At 47.2% G+C, this 24,239-nt stretch overlaps 1 protein-coding gene across 6 annotated transcripts in view; it reads left to right on the plus strand.

The window, feature by feature from the left end:
• The first annotated feature begins 1,356 nt into the window (after positions 1-1,356).
• The window catches only part of LOC119656751 (stromal interaction molecule homolog), a 173,172-nt gene continuing 150,289 nt past the window's right edge, over positions 1,357-24,239 (plus strand). For 4 of the 6 annotated variants that reach the window (XR_005250091.1, XM_038063312.1, XM_038063309.1 and 1 more), the window contains exon 1: positions 1,357-2,974. Coding sequence is in view for 5 of the 6 variants with exons in the window: in XM_038063312.1 (XP_037919240.1) it covers positions 2,611-2,974 (364 nt within the window). In the remaining variant the exon portion in view is untranslated. The remainder of the gene's footprint in view (positions 2,975-24,239) is intronic. The other 2 variants (XM_038063310.1, XM_038063311.1) reach the window with 2 other exon arrangements.

Here is a 24,239-nt window from a genome sequence, read left to right on the forward strand (position 1 = left end):
TCTGTGTAATTCTTACATTAATTGTATTAATTTAATACATGAATCTTCACATTTATTTTCAACTGATCTGAATTAGAGTTGCCGGATTAGTGGATTTGGATGATTCTCCGTTCTTTCGAAGAACCGTTCCACCAAGTTGAGAACGAATTTTCGAAGAGGTTGTACCTTGGCGCGCCGATAAACTTCGACGTTTCTTCCAACCTTTTTGGTTTTCCAATTATAAGAAAGACCAGTGCAGTACCTTAAAATCCGGCGTTCGAATGCCTCACATCTGGACATGGTTCGGGTGGAGCAAGTGATCCACGTGGGCGCTCCATAGCAGATAATGGGTCTAATCAGGGTCTTGTAGAGAGTCAGTTTGGCCTTGGTGCTGAGTCCTATCTTCTTTCAAAGAAGAAAGTAGATCCTACTAAGGGCACCGCGTGCCTTACCGATAGCGAGCTCAAGATGTGGATTGAACTTAAGGAGTTCGTGAAGTTTAACTCCTAAGTACTTAATGGTCTGGGAATTGCTCACTATACTGTTTCCGATCTTCATTTTCAAGCGTTTAGCTTTTCTATGGATTCCTCTAGAACCTAAGTATCTAGATTTCCTCCGGAAGGTGCAGAATTGCGTTTTGGCCTCATTAATCTTAATGCCCCATGCCAGGTAATATTTGCCGAGGTCTTTCAAGTATTTCTCGACCGCTTTGGCTGCCCTGTTGGGGTGGAGGCTTGAAGCGAATATGAGAGTATCATCGGCATATTGAATAAGTTCGGTGCCGGTCTCGGGAGGTGGGACGTCAGCCGTGAAGATATTATAAAAGGTGGGTCCAGAAATGTATCCTTGAGGTACTCCCGATGTTACCGACAAGAGATCTCTTCGAAGAAGCTTAGTGCAATTCTAATTATCGGAATTGGGAACTCAAGATCTATCAGTTTGTAGATTAGTCCGTTAGGCCTTTTCTAAGTTTAATGCACATGCTACGGTCGGTTTATTATTGACGTTAAGTCTTGCTACGACGGTGTCGTGAAGGTAGCTAAGTGTATTTTGAGTTCCGTGCTTGTGCGGAACCCGAACTGATGGGTCTGAGCTCAGAGGCTTTACCTTTTCTCCGCTTCAAACACACACACCATTTAGGGTCCTTGTTTTGGGAATAAACAACATCACACAAATCATCCTTCGTTTTTTTTTTCATAATTCATCTAGTACAAAACTCACATCGTGTAATTCTACTCCGCCGAAGTACTAAACGGAATAATCTGAAATGAACCAATTTATGGCAGATATTCATTTCCGATTGTTCCCCACAAAAGCCGACTATTGGTCTCTTTCGCTCGGCTCTGACCAAATGTCAACCAACTTACCCGGTTCGGTTCTGTATGAGCCAAAACTTCAAACGAATCGGTCGTAATTGAGTGCGGTCTGTCTAAGATTCTGCTTTTGACCTCAACTTAGGAAGGTCTCGCAACACTAATAAGCCACGGCGCACGGCGTAAGCGCCTGACAGTTCACAGCGCGGGTGTTTTTCCATGCCCAGTTCCTGAGAGACTCGGTCAAGTGTGTTTTGCGGTTGTTCAGACGATTCTCGTTGCGTAGATAATTCCCTTCCCCGAGTTTTATTTTTGTTTGCTGCAGCTATTTCCCGATCATCTTGGGGGTTATCGCGTGCATTTCACCTTTACTGATACGGCGACGGGGCTCTGTTGGCGGTGCAAGGCGCCAAAGTTCGAGCCAATTTACGGTGCGTTTCTTGCCAGCGCTTTCATGTTGATTTAGCGCGACCAAAACTGCTAGGGCTTTCCATATTCGGTTGCTCTTCATTCGGTTGTGTTGAGATCGGTGCAACGCTTACGTGGTGATCGACCTGAGTGAATAAGGTCCAGTGTTGCGGCTTACAAGAGAGGCCAGCCAGCATTCTGTTGGCTAAGCGCTTCCCAGTGTTGGTTTCTAAATCATAAACGGAAGATCTTGCTCTAATCCGACGAATGGAGACTCTATTGCGTGCTTGGCACTGGTAGTGAAGTGACCGTGATAAATTCGGGAAGTGTCCCGTCGCTTCTAGGAAGTGATCGGGCGGTGCGGCAGCTTCGTTTGCCCTAGAGGAAACTAGACAACAAGAGCAAAGTGAATCGAAAGACCCAGCACTGTCCTAAATTTCACAGTCAAAAGAAGTGCGGGACAGCCAGCTGATCAGATACTGAGGCTCCAGAGCGTTTCCCATAGCTGTGTAATCAGCACTAGGTCTAGTGCGTACCCAAATTGTGTCAGCAATTCGATGTGAACCAAGTTTTTGAGTATTTCCAAGCAAAGGTGGATGCTAAGTGGCATCAAAACAACAACAACCACGAACATATCTGACAGCTGACTTCGCCGTGTCATCGCCGCGAATACTGTTCTAATAAGAACAATCATTTGAAATTCTGATTGGCTTTTTTTGCGTTCACACAAATTTGAATTTCGCGAAAAATCTACCAAAAATTCCGGGAAATAATCCCACACTTGAAATCAGCAGTCATTATTAACGAAACCCTAATATTTTCTCTTTCGATTTAGATGAGCGGTTGCCGGCATCGAATATATATTGAATGTGTATAAATTTTCGGTTGTGTTGGAAAGTGCCCCCGGGAAATGAGTGTTCGTCGTGAAAAGTGCGGAAAAATGTCATCAGATTTTCTCGTCAACTACATATTAATGGTGGCTTTGTTGCTGTGTCTGGACACGCAACGGTGTCTGGTTTCGTGTGGCGGTGCGCCCGGCGATACGGTCGTGTTACCCGGCCCAGGGGTCAGCAGCAGTAGGTACCATGGGGCCGGCAGTGGTTCACATCAACACCACCCGCATCCGTCGCAAGCGCCGCACCATCAGCAGTCAGCTGTGACGGCTCCCGCTGCCGTCCATCAAGGCCATGCGATTGCAAGCAGTGGCCAACCGCCGAGGAATTCATATGCGATGCTGAGTGCGGCAATGTCACATGCTGTTAGCAATGAGTTCAGTAAGTACCTGAGCCAGTCTATTTCTAGGTTTCATTGGGAAGAAGGGGGAACCTCTTCGATTATCCAGCGAAAGCCGGGGTTTCGCACTCAACGCTGAACAAGTTATAATGCAAATACATGGTGGCGGTGATGGGAGGTCAACGAACTGCCAAATTAATAATAATAATCGTTGGCGCAACAATCCATGTTGGATCAGGGCCTTGAAGTGTGCACTAGGAGGCAATGTGGTCAGCATTGCGCTCGCCCGAGATTATTACCCTGATTTGACTCAGGTACTCATTCACAGCTGAGTCGACTGGTATCCGACGTCAAATCACAACACAAATTCCACTGCCACCAGTGAGATTTGAACCGCGACCTTCCGTACGACAGCCTTGAACTGCCAAATTATGCGCCTAAAACACTTGATGCGGTCATCATCATCAACGGCGCAACAACCGATATCCGGTCTAGGCCTGCCTTAATAAGGAACTCCAGACATCTCGGTTTTGCACCGAGGTTCACCAATTCGATATTCCTAAAAGCTGTCTGGCGTCCTGACCCACGCCATCGCTCCATCTTAGGCAGGGTCTGCCTCGTTTTCTTTTTCTACTATAGATATTGCTCTTATAGACTTTCCGGGTGGGATCATCCTCATCCATACGGATTAAGTGACCCGCCCACCGTAACCTATTGAGCCGGATTTTATCCACAACCGGACGGTCATAGTATCGCTCATAGATTTCGTCATTGTGTAGGCTACGGAATCGTCCATCCTCATGTAGGGAGCCAAAAATTCTTCGGAGGATTCTTCTCTCGAACGCGGCCAAGAGTTCGCAATTTTATTCAGGAAATTAAATTAAACTACATCTCTCTGGCTCTATCTAATCCTCGCGACACTATTTATACAGAGCCCCATTCGATTAAATAGCCTCCCCTCGACTGTTGAAACTGGAGTGTTTTTTAAGGGTTTTGTGTCTTCTTCTTTCTCTTCAGCCTTTGTCCCGTTCACAAGCCGGTTCGGCTCGTCGTGATCGGTTTCGCCATTTGGCTCTATCGAATGCCTGATCTGGGTACAATCTCGAGGCTTTCAAATCCTCATCCAACGTATCAAGCCACCGTTGGTTCGGGCTGCCTTTTGGTCGTTTACCATCGACTTCGATGTCCAGACCAATCTTGGCAAGTGAATTCTCGTTTGCACGAATTGCGTGACCATACCATCGAAGACGCCTCTCTCGTAACTTTTCCACCATCGGTGCAACCCCACAACGATCGCGGATATCCTCATTTCGGATGTGATCTAAACGTGTGACGCCACTAGTCCAACGTAGCATCTTCGTCTCCATTACCACAAGACGCCGTTCATTGTCTTTTATGGTCGGCCAACACTCAGAACCATAGAGAGCGTTCATTAGCACTACACTTAATGTTGTGTAAGTGATAAACTCGCAGTAGCGACGCAAATACAGACGAACGAAGTCATGATGATTGGGATATGAACCCAGAGCAGCAAAATTGAATGGTTCACGTTCTACCCCCTCAATCAGGACTTTAATATATCATAGAATATCAGTATCACCTTTAACTGAATAGCCTACATGTACATGCACCGCAAGCAAGACAAGAGAATACCGCGGTAATGTAACGATAAATGTACGCGTCCCCCTGCCTTGTCTAAGGGAATAGGTGAGGAAAGGTTAGGAACAATGTGGTCTTGCAGATTACTCACTGAGGAAGCTATCACCACACCTGGCAGTTATGTATAAAATGCAAATTCAAAAATGAGGAGAAGGTGGAACTCAAGGCCCGGTACAGATCACCAGCGGGACCCGTCTGCCGAAACCGCCAACTGTGGGGCGTTTTGACGTCTAGGCGCCATGATGACCAGGAGCATGGCTCTACCAGCTGCAGCTGCTTCACTATAATCTGTGGCGACCACTTCAGTAGCAAATTAACCTCTTTATCATCCGATCCTACTACGAAATATCGGCGGAGGGAGGTACAACATCTTACCACCCTCTGTTGCACTGGAGGTTCGTCAAGCGTTTCCCGCAATATGCGCACGTGACTGTACAGCGAGTCTCGGACCAATACCGCTTTATTATTTGTGGCGACACTATCAAAAAAATACAACTCCCTTAAAAAGTTATGGCGCCTCAAAACGGGGCGATTTTCATGTTATAACGGTAGGGTTTAATTTTCAACCCCATTTTTGCAAGAGAAAAGAAGGGTATAACGGGCGATTATCTCTGTCAATCACCGTTAAAAAAAGATTGACTGGCGCAATTAAAGGGAGTCTCCTTTTTCTACTATATATCCTCTCCATCCTCTTCCCCTCACCGGGCAGAGTTGAAAATTCAGACTTTACGGTGATGTTATTACAATAAAAACACGTTAGAAGGCGAAACTTCTTAAGGGAGTGATCGTAACTAGTTTTCATCGGTGTTGAATGTGGAGAACCTCCTATTTTCCCCTTGATCAAGTCTCCCTCCGGCGAGTGCTCTGAGGTGGCAGTCTAGAAGATGAGGCAGCAAACCTGTCGGCCAGACCAAATCCAAGTGGTTCAGAAGAACCTTCACGTGCGTGAATTGCGAATGTTCCAAGGTTTATATAGGCGACTAGACCAGAGTCAGCTCGGAGGCTCATCTGAAATGGCTTCGGTCAGGAAACCTTACCAGGGATATACTGGTACCATGGGAACCGGGATAGCCCTTTGAATTCATATGGCTCAGGAGAATTCATGGGGGTTGTGGTCACCGCAAGACGCCGTTCATTGTCTTTTGTAGTCGGCCAACACTCAAAACCAAAAAGAGTGACAGGACGGACAACATTGCGATTAATTTTAGATTTGAGACGTTCGTTGATCACAAAGAACACCAGCTGTGGAACGCCACTTCATCCAGGTTGCGTTAATGCGTGAGGCAATTTCATAACGTAGTTCTCCATTGGCTGATAGCGTTGACCCGACGAATTTAAATTGCTCAGTTCTGGGCAGATCACTGCCGCTGACAGTGATTGTGCCTGTTTGATGGGGATCGGTCATCAAAAATTCAGTTTTGTTTAGATTCAATCTGAAACCGGGTTGCATGAGTCGATCATTCCATTTTTAGACAAGTTACATAAAGCAGTGTGTAGGGCGCTGAACGTTGAATACCCCTTGTGACGGTGTCCATAACAAGAACAAAGAGAACAAAGCGGTTTTGATACACCCGCCATACTTCGAACTTTACTTTTCGGATCATGGTAGAGCAATTGAACCCAACGTACTCTTCTGGCACTAAGTGTTGTCGTAGAGCATACCAGATGAGTTCGTGTGGCATACGGTCAAACGCTTTCTCTAGATCCAGAAATGCAATGTAAAGAGAACGATGCTTCTCATGGTGTTTCTCGATGAGTAACCGCGCAGCGTGTATTGCATCAGGAGTTGTACAGCGCAACTGCACGCTTTAGCTCCGAGGAGCTCTGCCCGCGATGTAGGCATAACCATAACCATGAAACTCCCACTAGGGGGCCAACCGCAAATAACGTGGCCAAGAACACATCCTCCAGGAATTCTCCAGGAGCATATGCTCTCAGAGCGCCATCCCGGTTCCCATGGTACCAGATAACCTCCGGTGAGGCTTCGTGGCAAAAGTCACTTCAGATGAGTCCCTTGCAGACTCGGGTCTGATCATCCTCCTCGAGTACGTGGGGACGGCACTCCCCAACCAGTAGTTTTGCTGACAGGTGGAACTGCTCCAAATATCGGCAATGATTGTGAAAGTGGAGGATGAGCAAATTCTTCAGTTGAAATCTGCTCGAAGTATTCTCGCCATCTATCCGTTGTGGCTCGACGGTTGGTAAGCAAAGTACCGTTCTTGTCATTAACACAACAGAAGTGTTCGATATCCTGTGTGCGTTCATCACGGCTTTTAGCAAGTCGATACAGATCTCTCTCGCCATCCCGAGTGTCCAGTTTATCGTAAAGATTTTTGAAATGGTTCGCTCGGGCGACAGCGATCGCTTTCTTTGCTTCCCGGTTGGCATTCTTATAAATTTGCCAATTAGCAGGCGGTTTATCGTCGAGAAATTTGTGGTAGAGGCGTTTATTCTCACGGACCTTCATTTCAACATCCCCCCCATACCGCTTACTCGGCTTGGTGACCCCGAGGGTTGCAGAGGCCGCTTTGTGGATCGTGTCTTTCATTTGGTTCCATGATTCTTCCACATTCGTGATGGTCGGCAATCGTATGAGTGAGACCGTTTCTACTTTCTTCTCACCAAATCGCCACAATTCAATGCGCGGCGGGCCAGTGCGTTCCTCACGCTGTTTTATCGGTGGCTTAATTCGCAGGACGGCAATCAACGGCCGATGTTGAGGTGGTACGGTCTCATAGGGGGCGACTTTGCAATCAGTGACGGTGGTAAAATGTCGGCGTCTTATGAGAATATAATCGATTTGCGTTTTACTGTTCCAACTATAAAATATAGGAAGATGAGACAATCGTTTGATGAACCATGTATTCATAAGTACAAGGTCATGGGTGTCCACAAAATCGATTATATGCTCGCCACCCTTATTACGCGCTCCGAATCCCCTTCCCTCATGGCATCTGTTACCGTCTGCCTTTTCACCCACATGACCATTAAGGTCACCGGCAATAATAATATAGTCGTCAGCAGGCACGTGACAAGTCTTTTCATCGAGAACTTGTCAGAAGGCATCTTTCTCGGCATCAGGTCGACCTGTCTGTGGGGCATACGTGGTGAAGAAGTGAATAGTGCGATCAGCTGATATAATGGTGAGCTTCATCAGCCGATCATCAAATCGTTCAACTTCTTTAATGGCATCACGGAAACCCTCTGAGATGGCAATGCCAACACCATATTGAGTGTGTGGGTTACCAAAATAGAGAAGTTTGTAGCCATTTTTACCGCGTTCGCGTTCAATGTCGTAGTTTTGGAACCAGACCATCTGGTCTCTTGCAGAGCGCAGATGTCAATGCACCTTTTCCGAAGGGCTCTTGCGAGTTCCTCCGTCTTTCCAGTTAGGGTACCAACATTTAGTGTGCAGACACGTATTTGTTTTGTTCGTTGTGTGCGGACTAACTTGGTTACGTCCTGACGCCGTCCATGCGTCAAGAACCCTTGCCCATTTCTCGACAGTACCGGGGCCCGTCCTGCCGCGTCGACTGAGGTGGACGCCCTAGCATTTCTTCGAGGCTTGTGACTCAATCCGATCATCATGTTTGTAACGACATTGTATGCATTTTCTTGGTCGACCTGTCGCGGGGCCTGTCACCAAGAGAGATCAGGTTGGATAGTAGAATAACTCCAACTATACTCTATTTATCTCTTTCCCTGATCTCAGCATTTTATTTTTGTTTTACTAAGGATAGTACAGAGTACGTTGCCTCAAACCCTCCTCCTTTACCTGGTCTTGGGACCAGCATACTATGTTAATAGCATGGCGGAGTTCGAGGTCCACCAATTCGATATCCCTAAAAGCTGTCTGGCGTCCTGACCTACGCCATCGCTCCATCTTAGGCAGGGTCTGCCTCGTCTTCTTTTTCTACCATAGATATTGCCCTTATAGACTTTCCGGGTGGGATCATCCTCATCCATACGGATTAAGTGACCCGCCCACCGTAACCTATTGAGCCGGATTTTATCCATAACCGGACGGTCATGGTATCGCTCATAGATTTCGTCATTGCGTAGGCTACGGAATTGTCCATCCTCATGTAGGGGGCCGAAAATTCTTCGGAGGATTCTTCTCTCGAACGCGGCCAAGAGTTCGCAATTGTTCTTGCTAAGAACCAAAGTTTCCGAGGAATACATGAGGACTGGCAAGATCATAGTCTTGTACAGTAAGAGCTTTGACCCTATGGTGAGACGTTTCGAGCGGAACATTTTTTGTAAGCTGAAATAGGCTCTGTTGGCTGACAACAACCGTGCGCGGATTACATCATCGTAGCTGTTATCGGTTGTTATTTTCGACCCTAGATAGGAGAAATTGTCAACGGTCTCAAAGTTGTATTCTCCTATCCTTATTCTTCTTCGTGTTTGCTTTTTACCAGTGCGGTTTGATGATGTTGGTTGATTCGTCTTCGGTGCTGACGTTGCCACCATATATTTTGTCTTGTCTTCATTGATGTGCAACCCAAAGTCTCGCGCCAATCAGCGCCTGCTCGATCTGGATGAAGGCAGTTTGTACATCTCGGGTGGTTCTTCCCATGATGTCGATATTGTCAGCATAGGCCAGTAGTTGGGTGGACTTGAAGAGGATCGTACCTCTTGCATTTATCTCAGCATCACGGATCACTTTCTCGAGGGCCAGGTTAAAGAGGACGCATGATAGGGCATCCCCTTGTCGTAGACCGTTGTTGATGTTGAATGGTCTTGAGAGTGATCCTGCTGCTTTTATCTGGCCTCGTACATTGGTCAGGGTCAGCCTAGTCAGTCTTATTAATTTCGTCGGGATACCGAATTCTCTCATGGTCGTGTACAGTTTTACCCTGGCTATGCTATCATAGGCGGCTTTAAAGTCGATGAACAGATGGTGCAACTGTTGTCCATATTCCAACAGTTTTTCCATCGCTTGCGCAGAGAGAAAATCTGATCTGTTGCTGATTTGCCTGGAGTGAAGCCTCTTTGGTATGGGCCAATGATGTTCTGCGCGTATGGAGCTATCCGGCCTAGCAAGAGAGCGGAGAATATCTTATAGACGGTACTCAGCAACGTGATGTGGTCATTGGTTTCCCTAACCTTGCAAGTGTTACATTTGTCCGACTCTGTGTTTCCAAACCTCTTGAGAAAAACTTTATTATTGGAATTATTGGTCCAAAGACGATTAAGTAATTGTTTTCGGAGGCAGTAAGTGTACATGTGGCTTCCGGTTTAATTTTAGCAGAACTGTATGAATGTGGGAGAAAAAGGATTCCTTGATCCGTGATTTTCCCAGAAAGTCGTCTTCCCATTCTCTATCGCCGTGTTCCTGAATTGTTTTAAGAACATCCCCAGAGGAGAGTTCGACCATTCTGGTAGGCCCAGACTTTAGAGCCTTACGAGCCTCAACATGAACGAGTTCGTTTAGTTGGTACACCGCATGCAACGGGCACCATAGGATTTTCAGCGACTTAAAAAGAGGATTTAGGATTCTCTTCCTTTAATTTAAGAAGTTCCTTGGTCGCCAGAAGCGGTTTTCTGAAACTGAATGGTGGCTCCTTAGCCAGCGCAAAAACTGTTGTAAAGGGGTGGTATTGGACAGTCCCAGATACAAGTAGATATTGAGTTGAATTTGTTTTCAATGCGCTTTGGAGGGTGCAAGTGGAGACAAAGGGCTTCCCAAAGATCTATAGAGATTAATAGCCTTTTGGGTTGAGAAACCCCAAGAAAAACCGGTTGAAAAATTAACCTGCCAGCCTTGACGGTTTTAGGAATGATAGAGTTCAAATGGTCCTTTACAGTGCACATCCTCGTTATCTCCCTACCTAAAAAGGTGATGGATTTAACATGGGTGAGGGTATGGTCATTAATTGATTGATAAGTAGGGGTTTTGCCAGGCTTCTTTTAAAGGAGATAGGCTTAAATTTGGTTAGATTAATCGGTCGGTCAAATCTATGGGATTAAGCAAGGGATGCATCCACCATATTGAGGAAACAACGGTGCAAACAAACCACTTCATACAGCCAAAACATATTGCTGGAAAAACTGCTCTCTATCAACACATTTTAAAGAGCCCTGAAGGTAATGCACACTAGCCCAAACAGTAGTGGAACGATCAACTTTGCGACCTATACAACTCAAAGCCTGCAGAGCCCTAACACTGAACTCCGTGCAAACTACTGTCCAATACGGACTCCCACAGGGAAGTTGTCTGAGTCCTGCGCTCTTCAACATCTACACCTCAGCACACACCCAAAACCAAATATTCCAGTTTACAGATGATTGCCTCCCACTCACTAGTGGACTCACTATAGAATAGGCACTTAGAAATGAACGTCGATAATGGCTGCGTGAGATCGTCCACGTGGTTCGTTTCCATGAACCATTTCTCCTGATAAAACACGCCACTTCGCCTGAGATTGTTCTGAAGGCGCTGCATGTTTACTCTCCTCCGATCGCTCTTACACGTTAGTACTTCCTCCCAAACTGCTGCCGCATACAATGGTGTAGTGTGAACCACTCGGGCCACAAGTAATCTGCGACTGTACCTTGGCGCTCCGCATCATTTGTGCTAACGATACCCTACCATTTGCCACTTTCTCATGGGCATAGCCCAGGTGGCCCCTGAGACTGATCTTTACGTCAATCATCACCCCCAGGTTTTTGATAACCGGCTTTGAAGTGATGATGTGGTCACCAACATGAATATTAGTTGTATTCCTTTTGCCTTTTGTTCCGCAGGGTCAAGCTGAACCATCTATGTATGCATCTTCTTCGAAATGATTCCTAGCTCCGCGGAAAGGTACATCGCCGCATGGACCATATTCTATCGTCGCGCTTGGTGGAGCATAATGGCTATATATGTAGATGCCAGCTATTTTTACCCTGACGAATTGAACTTCTGCAAAGTCCATTACTTCTTGGTGGGGTTTATTTTCCACACGCCCATATTGCCGTCTTGCCAATAACATCCCTAGCCCCTGGAACCACTTTTATTGTTACGATAAGACGCGCACGATTATGGCCGCTTTGATTCCCTTCTCATAGAGTAGTCTTTCACTGCCTCGCAGTGGTTGAGGTTGAATGGCTACCAACTTCTCTATTTTGGTAGCCCACACACTCAATATGATGTTGGCATTGCCATCTCAGAGGGCCCGTATTCGCAAAATCCTTGAAGTAACAGCGAATCAAGCCGAATTTGTCAGAAACTGCGAAACTACAGACGCAATACACGCTGCGTGGTTACTCATGGAGAAACACCGTGAGAAACATCGCCCTCTTCACATTGCATTTCTGGGTCCAATTGCTCTACCATGATCTGAAAAGTAAAGTTCGAAGTGTGGCGGGTGTATCAAAACTGCTTCGTGTCTCTGTTGGTGTTCATCAAGGAAGCGGCCTCTCACCAGCCCTCTTTGTTCTTGTTATGGACACCGTCACACGGGATATCCAACGTCCAGCGCCCTATACACTGCTTTATGCAACTTGTCCGAAAATGGAATGATCGCGTCATGCAACACGGTCTCAGATTGGATCTAAACAAAATTGTATTTTTGACGACCGATCCCTATGAAACAGGCACAATCAGTATCAGCAGCAGTGATCTGCCTAGAACGGAACGATTTAAGTACCTCGGGTCAACGCTATCAGTTAATGGAGAACTGCGTTATGAAATTGCTTCACGCATTAACGCAACCTGGATGAAGTGGCGTTCCACAACTGGTGTTCTTTGTGATCGACGCATCAACGAACGTCTTAAATCGAAAATTTGCCGCAATGTCGCCCGTCCTGTCGCCCTCTATGGTTCTGAGTGTTGGCCGACTATAAAAGACAATGAACGGCGTCTTGCGGTAATGGAGACGAAGATGCTACGTTGGACTAGTTGCGTCACATGTTTAGATCACATCCGAAATGAGGATATCCGCGATCGTTATGGGGTTGCACCGATCGTGGAAAAGTTGCGAGAGAGGCGTCTTCGATGGTATGGTCACGCAATTCGCGCTAACGAGAATTCACTTGCCAAGATTGGTCTGAACATCGAAGTCGATGGTAAACGACCAAAAGGCAGACCTAAACAACGGTGGCTTGATACGCTAGACGGGGATTTGAAAGCCTCGAGATTGCACCCAGATCAGGCAGTCGATAGAGCTAAATGGCGAAACCGATCACGATGAGCCGACCCTGCTTGTGAACGGGACAAAGGCTGAAGAAAAAGAAGAAGTCTATAATGGCTTAAATTGTTTTGAGATGATCAAATGGTCATTAGGAGTGGTGGCCGGAGACGGCCTAAAGGAAAGAGCTATCCCAGAGACCTAAAAAAAAAACAAATCGACGAAATTGACCATGAAGGTCCGCCCACAAATACTGAAGCTCCATCGAAGTGTTCCGTCGGCACGAGCTTGTACGCCTCTGTGCTAGCCAGGCTCGGGAATGTGGTGGGGTTCTTCGAACACTTCGATCCCTCACGTGTCATTTTACAAAAAATCAAGTGTCATTGCCGGTTCGTGGGTCCGCACCGGATCCTTAAAAAGACGTAAACAAACGCGGGGATTCGCAGGCACCTAACGATATTTAATTTTAATGTAAAAATAAAACAAATCGGGAAACCGGAAACTAGACTTCAGGTGTAAACGATTTTGTGTTTCCCTATAAGAAGAATAATATGTATGTGGCGGCAGCGGCGGAAGCGCGAACCTGAACGCGATCATGAATTCGCCTCTGCCGCTGTATTGAATGCCCGTGGAAACAGCTGGCTGCCTGAAAGGAGACTGGGGTGACTAATGTCAAGATCGACGTTTGTCAATCGGTGGACTCGAATCTTGTCCGCCGGAGCATCGGGAGCTGTAATGTAAAAGCTAAAACACTTATTATATCTGAGCCCACCATTGTGGATCCAAGTTACAAGGTGGCATTTGCTCCTTTATATATTAATTCAAAAACACGACATATGTATGCGATCTTGTAACCACTTCGGTTACGCTGCTCCCAGTCATATCTAAGTATTATCATATTGGGGAACTGATGGTCGTTCGACCAACAAGGTTAAGCCTTGTATAGAGGTTCCGTCATACTCCTCACAAAACCTGCAGGCAGTGTCCGTAGATATCCCTTGTTTCCCTAGGTGATAGTTCAGCCGACAATGACCAGCGAGAATTCCCACTATGATTCAGAGGTCCTTTTTGGTGAGGTTTAATCAATCCTTTGTGCGCATGGGTTCGTATCACCCAATAAGCACCCTAGACTGCTCCATTCCTGGTAGTCCCGCCCAGTATAGTTCCGTCAACCGTTACTTTTCATTTCTTAGAGTCACAGTCATGAAACCGTTTCCGATTCCACAGAAGGGTTCTGGCCCGTGTAAAGGCATCCCTGTTCCCTTCTTGGCTAATTCGTCCGCTGCCTCGTTGACTTCCAACCCAACATGGCCTGGAACCCAAAGTAGCCAGACCTTGTTGGACGAGCCGAGTGTATTCAGTCTCTCAAGGCATTCCCATACCAGTTAAGAGTTCACCTGGTTGGACCTAAGTGCCTTGATCGCTGCTTGACTATCGGTGAGAATAACTATGTTCTGCCCCCTGTAGTTCCTTTGCAGATTAAAGGAGGCACATTTGTCTATGGCGTAAATTTCCGCCTTGAATATGCTAGTGTACCTGCCCATTGGCTCAAAATACAGTTTCCTTGGACCAATGACATCGGCACCCGCTCCCTCTGCTGTGAGGTACCAAGGCTGTACCAAGTAATCAGTTGCTGGTTTAAGCCGTATGTGGCAGCCACGCTCTCCCAGTTTGCCTTGTTACTCCAACGTATTTCAAACTTCTTATCGAAGTGAAACCTCGTTGTCATGTTATCCCTTGGTATCAGTAATTCGGGATACCGCCTAGAAAGAATATTAATCTTACATCGATTTAGGCAGCTCCCCGCCTCACTAATACTACCGGCCATCCTAAATATTGCCCTCCTTGCCTGCATCTGTATGTGCAGATAGAAAGGGGTTAATCCCAGAAGGACTCGCTGAAGCGATCCGTGCTGCCGGGGACTTATCCGCAAGGCAGTTCGGGTTTAGAACAGGGAAATCTACAGTGGATGCTGTTATGGAGGTCGTAGATGCGTTTAATCGAGCCGGGGCACACAGCCGCCCATCTCGACGGATAGTGCTCCTCATAACGCTTGATGTCAGAAATGCCTTCAATTCCGTAAGATGGACAGATATGCTAGGCACACTAGAGAACTCCTTTCACGTGCCAAGCTATCTCTTGCGGATATTGAGGGATTATCTGAAAGACCGCTCCCTGCTCTATGAGACGCTAGAGGGCCAGAGGAGGATGGAAATCACGTCGGGAGTAGCGCAGGGATCCATCCTAGGGCCGGACCTCTGGAACGCTTCCTACTCGCTTCCTGCTGAGACTCGATATGCTCGAAAAGTTGCGCCTGGTCGGTTATGCAGGCGACGTTGCGGCACTTGTTGCCGGACGCACTGTTGAACAGGCGCAAAGCAGACTTGGCATATTGATGCGGCAGGTAAGCGGATGGATGACTGCTCACGGTTTCAACCTTGCGCTGGAAAAAACCAAAGTAGTCATCCTGACCAGAAGGAGAATCCCGACCTTGCGTCCCATATCGATCGACGAGTTGACTATAGAGTCAAAACCAGCGATTAAATACCTTGGTTTAACGCTCGACTCGAAGATGAGCTTCTTCGAGCAAATTAAAGCAGCCGCGGACAGGGCTGCAGCAGGAGTCGCGGCCTTGAGTCGGCTAATCGCGAATGTCGGCGGCCCTATACCAATTAGGAGACGTCTCCTCATGGGAGCAACGCAGTCCGTCCTTCTCTATGGTGCGGAGGTATGGGCTGATGCCCTTGACAAGGAGGTGCATCGTAAACGCCTCGTTCAAGTGCAGAGGCGGGGAGCTTTGCGAGTGGCGTCTGCGTATCGCACCGTCTCCGAACCGGCTGTGATGGTAATTGCGGGAGTGATCCCCATTGCCCTCCTTGCCAAGGAGCGCAAAGCTATCTATCGCCGTAAAGGCGAAAACTTAAGGGAAGTGGTTGCCCGTGAAGAACGTCAACGCACCCTTAACGAGTGGCAACTTTCTTGGCAAAATGAGCCAAGGGGCAAGTGGACTGCGCGGCTCATCGACAAATTAGACCCGTGGTTGAACAGAAAGCACGGTGAGATTGATTACTTCCTTACCCAACTTCTAAGTGGGCATGGAGGTTTTCAGTCTTATCTGCACAGGGTTGGGAAAGCGCGATCTCCTGATTGTGTGTTCTGCAATAGAGTGTCGGATGACGCTGAACACACCTTTTTCTCTTGCGAGAGGTGGGACGGCCTCCGCCAGCAGCTTTATGCAGACACAGGGGAGCTTTCTCCACACAACATTGTCAGAGAGATGCTGAAGAGCGCTGGCAGCTGGAATCGTATTGCGCATTATGTTCGGGCTCTTCTTACTACGAAGAAGATTGAACTCGACCGCCAGAGGGATCGGACGGTAAGGGGTTCCCTGAAATAACAACTCCCTCCCTCCCCTCCCGTTGGTGAAAGGAATTCTCTGACTTGAAGGCTCCCAAAGCCGGGAGAGCGGGAGGGCTAGCCCGAAGTAATGTGTCAAACGGTTCCAGGCTAGTTCTCTGATGACAGGGAGGTGTTTAGTTGTAGTCCGCCAGCGTGCTGTTGCGGGAGTCCAACACTCTGTGCGTAAACGCATTCACCTACCCTACTCCCAAAAAAAAATCCCAGAAGGACCTCCATGGATGCCGTTGGGCATGTCCTCATTGCCCCACTGATGCACAAGCAAGCCAGCCTTTGGAGCTTATGTAATTCCCTGGCTTGTGTGCTAAGTTCTGTTCTTTCTGCCCAGATTAGTATCTTCATATTTACCCCTACAGATTAAATCAATGTCGTCCGCGTAGCCCTGGACTTGTATTCCAGTATTTGTTAACACGTCCAGGAGTTCATCCACTACCATACTCCACATCAGCGGCGATAGTACCCCACCCTGTGGACAGCCTTGAGTGGTGTTCATGACAATAGAATTTGTACCTGTCGGTACTTCTATTTGCCTGCTTTCTAGCATTTTGCCCATCCAGGGTGTTTCCCACTCCCTTGCGGCTCAGGGAACGAACGATGTTAGGCAAATTGGTCTGAAAGACTTCGCGTGAAAAGGATCCTTTTTACCCGCTTTCGGAATAAAGACCACTTTTGTCCGTCTCCATGCCCCCCAGAAGAGACTTTAAGATAATTCCTAGGATTCTCGGGATAAGTGCTGGGAAAATGCCATCTACTCCGGGAGATTTCAGAGGTTTAAAAGTTCCCACTGCCCACCTTAGCCTAGCATCTGAGCATACCTCTTTTGCTAGTTTCCAGCTCTCTTTCCTTCCCCTTTTATTCGTTGTTGAGGTGTCAGGCAGATTGTTGTCGCCTGCCGCCGAGGGGTAGGAGTTCTGAGAAGCAGGTGTACCCTGTCCTCCTCATTCTCGGTGAATGTTCCATCTTCCTTTTTCAAGCAGACAGAGGATATTCCCCCGTCTTTGGCTACAGCCTTGTACAGTCTGGTTGCTTCTGTGATCTGTTCAATCCCTTCACAGAATTCCCTAAAGCTGTTCCGTTTCGCTTCCCTGATCGCGTTGCTATACGCAGTCAGTGCATTTTTATACCTCCGCCAGTCCCTGGTTTGTTTTGCCTGGTTGAAGAGTTTTCGTGCCTCTGTTCTCATCCTGGCCAGGTTCCTGTTCCACCATGGTACATCCCTTAGTGACTTAACTGTCTTAGCCGGACAGCTGGCCTCATATGCGTCAATGACGACTATGTTGAGGTTTTCCACCACTGTTTCTAGTTCCAGTTCGCTCCTGGTGTCACCGCCCCCTTGAAGGTGGGAAATGTTGTTGCTCAAATGCGGTGCGTAGGATTCTCAATCCGTTCTCCTGGGATTCCTTATTATTCTTTCTATTTAGGAGTTACCGTCCATCCGACACCCGCCAATTCCTGACCATTCCGTTCATTAGAGTGTTTCCTGGAGTTATGTTTAGTACTTCCTGCCTAGTGCTGGTCACAAATGTTGGAGTGTTCCCTAAGTTATATATTGGGTTGGGGGAAAAGTAATGCCGTATTTGTGATCGAATTTTAACGCTTTATTTAAGATACTTAGAATTATTCGATTTAAGTCAAATATGCGCCGTTTTGTTCGCAAACTTGTTGCCATTTAGAAGGAAACTCCATTATCACCCTCTTATAAAACCCCCCCTCCTTATTTGCAAAAAACTCAGACAGCCAGTTTTCGCAAGCCTCTTTTGAGGCGAACTTAGTAGCACTAAGAGCGTTTTGCATGGACCGGAAGAGATGGTAATCACTTGGTGCCAGGTCCGGACTATACGGTGGCTCCGATAGGACATCCCATCCGAGCTCCCGTAGCTTCTGGCTTGTCATCAAAGAGATGTGAGGCCGAGCGTTGTCCTGCTGGAACAGAACACCATTCCTATTGACCAATCCTGGCCGCTTCTGGTCAATCGCCTGCTTCAAACGGTCGAGCTGCTCACAGTAGAGGACCGAATTGAGGGTCTGGCCATAGTTGAGCAGCTCATAGTGGATGACTCCCTTCCAATCCCAACAAACACACAGCAAAACCTTGCTGGCCGTCAATCCGGGCTTGGCGATGGTTTGGGCCGGCTCGCCGCGCTTCCACCACGATCTTTTTCACTTGAGATTTTCGTACGTGATCCACTTTTCATCACCAGTCACCATCCGCTTCAAAAATGGGTCGAATTCGTTCCCTTTCATCAGTGCGTCGCAGGCGCTGATTCGGTCGAAGAGACTTTTTCCGTCAACTCGTGTGGCACCCAAACATCCAGCTTTTTTTTGGAATCCAATCTTCTGCAAATGGTTCCAAACAGGTTTATGGTCTTTACCCAGTTCCTGGCCAATCGAGCGAATGCTCACATGCCGGTCTACTTGGATGATTTCGACGATTTTATCGGTTTCTACGACAATTGGCCTACCAGTACGGGGTGTATCTTCGACATCCACTACACCAGAACGAAATCAATCGAACCAACGCTGTGCTGTGCGAATCGTTACAGTATCGGACCCATAAACTTCACAAATTTTTTTGGTCGCCTTCGTTGCATTTTTACCTCTCAGATAGTAAAAATGGAAAATATGACGAATTTCTTCTTTGGTGGACTCCATTTTTGACGCCCTATAACTTGAGACTAAAACGTACGATCATAAAACTGTCAAAGAGACATCTGTAGCCCAGATTGTCGTCTTCAAATCGCCGTATAGTGTGACCCGATGGGATAAGTACAACACAAGATATGTATAAGTGTCGCCATCTATTGACAACATACGACATTACTTATTTCCCAACCTAATATTTTAAATTACGTTTAAGAATTCTGCAAGCTCTTGGTTTTTCATAAGAGGAGTCCCAAATTATCTGCATGGTTCCTCCTTTTTTTTCTGGGGTAGGGTAGGTAAATGCATTTACGCCCACAGTGTTGGACTCCCGATTCGGTACGTCGTTGGACTACGAACTAAACACCTCCCCATCGTCATAGAGCTAGCCTGGAACCGTTTGTCACGTTACTTCGGGCTAGTCCCCGAACTCTCCCGCCTTGCGGAGCCTTCAAATCAGGGAATTCATTACACCAACGGGAGGGTGAGGAGGAAGGGAACTGTCAGTTCAAGGAACCCCTTGCCATCCGGCTCCTCCACCGGTCGAGTTCTATCTTCTTAGCAACGAGAAGGGCCCGAACGTAATGGGCAACACGGTTCCACCTGTTTGCAGTCCTCAGCATCTCTTCGACAATGAGATTCCCTGTGTTTAAATAGAGCTGCTGACGAACCCCATCCCACCTTCCACAAGAAAAAAAAGTGTGGTTAGCGTCCTCCACAACTCCATTGCAAAACACTCAATCCAGAGAACGCGCCTTTCCAATCTTGTGCAGGTAAGACTGAAAATTTCCATGCCCACTTAAAAATTGGGTAAGGAAATAGTCAGTCTCACCATGCTTCCGATTCAGCCACGCACTTAAGTTGCCGATGAGCCGCGCAGTCCATCTGCCTCTAGTTTCATTTTGCCAAGAGAACTGCCACTCGTCTAGAGTGTGTTGCCGTTCTTCGCGAGCAACCACCTCCCTTGGTTCATCTCCCTTGCGTTTGTATATGGCCTGACGCTCCCTAGCAAGAAGGGCAACGGGGATAACTCCCGCGATCATCATCACGGCCGGTTCAGAGACTGTGCGGTACGCAGACGCCACCCGTTAAGCTCCCCGTCTCTGTACTTGCGCGAGGCGTTTACGATATACCTCCTTGTTAAGAGCGCCAGCCCATACCTCTGCGCCGTAGAGCAGGACAGACTGCGTTGAACTCATCAGGAGACGTCGCCTACTAGACGTAGGACCCCCAATGTTTTCCATTAGCCTACTTAACGCCGAAACTCCAGCCACAGCCTTGTTCGCTGCTGCTTTGATTTGCTCAGAAAAGCTCATCTTTGAGTCAATGATCGACTCGATGATCGACTCGCCGAACGATATGGGACGCAGGGTCGGAATTCTCTTTTTAGTCAGGATGACTACTTCGGTTTTTTCCAGTGCAAGGTTGAAACCATGAGTAATCATCCATCCGCTTACCCGACGCGTCAATATGCCGAGTCTGCTTTGCGCCTGTTCGACAGTGCGTTCAGCAACAAGCGCTGCGACATCATCTGCATAGCCGACCAGGAGCGACTCTTCTGACATGTCGAGTTTAAGCAGGCTGTCATAGGTAGCGTTCCAGAGGTCCGGCCCTAGGATGGATCCCTGTGCTACCCCCGATGTGACTTCCATCCATCTTTGACCCTCTAGTGCTTCATAGAGCAGGGAGCGGTTGCTCAGATAGTCCCTCAAAATCCGTAAGAGATAGTTCGGCACGTTGAAGGTATTGTCTAGGGTGCCTAGAATGTCTTTCCATCTTACGGAATTAAAGGCGTTTCTGACGTCAAGCGTTACGAGGAGCACCACCCGTCGAGTTCGGCGGCTATGTGCCTCTGCTCGTCGAACGGCGTCCACGACTTGCATGACAGCATCAATTGTCGGTCTCCCTGCCTGCAGCGCGTATCGCTTCAGCGAGTCTACTTCTGATGAGCTTTTCGAGCACTTTCCCAGCAGTGTCAAGCATACATAGTGGGCGGTATGAAGACGGCAATTCGGGGTCGCCTTTCCCTTTAGGGATCAGCGCAAGCCTCGCAACTTTCCAATGAGCAGGGAAAATGCCCTCCTTCAGGCAAGCGTTGAATGCGCCGAGCAGTAGGTCTGGCCGGTGTTGGAATACCAGTTTGTATACCTCTGTTGGAATACCATCGCGTCCTGGCGCCTTCTTGTTTTTCATAGAGAGGACTGCCTGTTCCAACTGTTTTATAGAGAAAAGTGGACAGCTCTCTGCGCTCTCCGCGCCGACGTCACCATCCCATACGGGGTGGGCAGGGAAGAGTGCCACCACAATGCGGTCCATCTGCTCGGCCTTAAGTGAACAGGGTTTCCGCAGTGCCCCGATTTTTCGGGTTACCAGTTTGTAACCGAGTCCCCACGGATCCCCATTCATCTCGTCGACCAGATCTTGCCAGCAGCGAGCTTTGCTCTTGTTTATTGCGCTGCGGAGTCTCCTTTCGGCTGATTTGTACTCCATCATTATGGTACATGCCTCCTCCCGGCCGCCTAGACGTTGTGTTAAGCGGCGGAGCCTGTGACACTCCTTCCGGAGCTCTGCGATTTCCACTGTCCACCAATACATGGAAGGTTTGCCGCGCCTCGATGTCTTCCTGGGCATGGAGGCTCCGCAGACCGTCGTTATCAGATTCATAACTGAATTTACGACAGTGTCAGGTGCGGCGCCACCGCCCCCAGGAGTACCCTCCAGCGTGGCTCCACCCGTTCCCAGAGTTTCGACAAACTTCCCGGTGTTCACCTTCGCGACGTTCCATGTACATGTAGATCGCTGGGGTGGCGCACATCGAGAGTTTGTGTCCACCACTTCGAAAGCAATGTATTGGTGGTCACTTGCGGAGAAGTCTTCCAGAACTCGCCACCCGTCCACCAGTGATTCCAACGCGAAGGTTACGTCTGGAATGCTTCCTTCACAGCCCGGGCGCCGGAACGTTGGGGTAGATCCGATGTTTAGAACTACCAGTCCTGTTCTCGCCGCCATTTCCCGAATTCGTTTCCCTCTGGAATCTGTGTGACCCGACACACGGGATGACCCCCTTTAGTATTACCATATTGGGGAAATGGTGGTCGTTCGATCAACAAGGTTAAGCGTTGTTGGGAGTAATTAGTATTCAGATAGGGGACCGCGTAAAAAAATTATTTTTTTTTTATTTTTTACTCAATTATAAAATGAATGCACAACATAACATATGGTACTACAAAGATTTTTGGGGTTGGACGACGATTCGAAATACTTTTATGGTTGTTAGCAAAGCGGTTCATCAAAAACAATTTTTGTAGTTTGAGGAAATTGACCGTTTTCTTATCGAATGGTTGTATAATTGCTAATCTAAGTTAATAACTTGAAATGGGGGCGATAAGCGGTTTTGATTTAACTCACTTTAGCCGAAAGTGAGTTCTTAAAGTGGAATTCTTGACTGAGAGGCCAAACTCAGTAGAACTGTTCCATCGATTCCTAGTCGATAACCAATAAATGAACCAGATACATCCAGAAAACCTTACGAAACTTTAGCTAGCTGGCTCCGTTTTCCTCCTCATCTTAGCAGAAAAGTAACTAAACACATATTTTTTCGCAAACATTAATTATTTCGCCGATCTATCTTCAAACAACAAAACACATATCGTCTGTTTGCAGTGGAATAAAAATTTATGAAGGCAAAGCTGTGCAAGCTAAACAACAAGCCAGCAATGTGTATTTTTCACTGTGACCCTGACTTAGAGCGCATTAAATTGTATTTGTCGGTACTTTATTAGAGAATTATTGTATCTAGGTAGCGTGCTCGGCTAGCTACCTTCCCGATACAGTGATCAAGACGTTCGTTCATCTGTGGCTGTACGACTTTCAATTAATGCTTTGTGAGTCAATAATTTTATTAATTGCATCCGCGGTATCGTTGCAATGACAACATCAATACAATAGATGGTGCCTCTATTGCTGCATCGAAGTATCTAGACTTCAATAAGATTGATGACTCCATGATTTTTAGATCTTTAGTCTTCAATTCCAAACTTATAAGTCCTTTCAGCTGGTCCACTTCGAGAAGTGAAGGGGGGAGCCACCCATTGATCGTTTCCTATATTTCTGATCAATGGACCTGAAACTGGTGGTGGTTTGCTTCTGCGACTTCACACAGATAAAACCTAAATCTGCAAATTACTGCATCCACAGAGACCAGAGCTTTGCAACGACAATGTCTTAAATAGTCTTCTCGAAAAACAGCTTGCAATCTCTACATCTAGCAAATACAGGCGACAGACTAGATCTGTTCTCCCACCTGTGCTGCTTATTAACCAACTTGGCTGCAGAATCAACTGTGACACCGGCTGTTGGCCGCACACTTGTCTAACTACACGAAAATAGCGTGTGACGTGGAAGCTGGCTGAACTTGAACGTGGCCAGGCTTACCTTCATCTCCAAGTTCTGCAATATCACCTTATTCATGAAGCTGTATTACTCGTTAGATTGCGAATCGGAGAGCATCTTTGAAAGCTGGTTCGGACCAGATCATGCCCTTTCACTAAACCTCTTCACTTCAAGATTCTCTGAAAAAACAAAACAGATGCATCGGATCAATGTGGTTGTACCGAGATGAATATAAATAGCGAAAAGCGAACTATTTGACCTACGATAAATCTGTCGTAGTGCTTCGGGTGAGACATGCTCAGAAATTGATAATTAACCAAAATAGTCTTGTTTAAATGAGGATTCCAATGCGCAATTTTGTCACTTCTTAGGTATTCAATTGGGCCTTACCTTCCGAAAAGGGCGTTCCAAGCTTTTGAACTACAGATTCCTCACTCAATTTGTTTCTTTTTCAAATTAATCGAAACTAGAGAATCAAAGATTCGCGGTAGGGGATAGTTGTAACAACCTTTCACTGTTGAGAATTTGCCCTTCGTTACTTTGGCCTTTCTTTTTTTTTTTGAGGAGGTGGAAATCTTCAAAAGACACTGGTTTGGACACACCATCGTGTGGGATTTTTATCCACTAAAACCTTCTCTCCATCGCAAATCGTGGGCAGTGAAACATCACATGCTCTGGATCCTCCGGTATGCCATCGCATCTGGGACAGTTCAGAGAATAATCCAACCCAAAGCGGAGCAGATACTTCCTGTAGCAACCACCGTGCCCCGTGAGGAACTGAGTAATGTGGTAGTTGGTCTCCCCATGTTTTCGCTTAAGCCACACCCTAATGTTGGGAATGAGCTTGTGCGTCCACCGACCTTTCGTAGACTCGTCCCATCTGCGTTGCCAGAGATCAAGCGACTCTGATCTTGCCGCATTTCTACGCTGTGCATGCCCCTCCATACGTCTTGCATTGTACAGGACACTCATTTCTTTGGCCAGAATGTCAACCGGGATCATGCCTGCCACCACCAATACTGCCTCATCTGATGTGGTTCTAAAAGCACTGCAAACCCTCAAAGCCATCCGCCGGTAAACC

The sequence above is a fragment of the Hermetia illucens genome, chromosome 5, assembly GCF_905115235.1.
Source record: "Hermetia illucens chromosome 5, iHerIll2.2.curated.20191125, whole genome shotgun sequence".
NCBI classification, from domain to species: domain Eukaryota; kingdom Metazoa; phylum Arthropoda; class Insecta; order Diptera; family Stratiomyidae; genus Hermetia; species Hermetia illucens.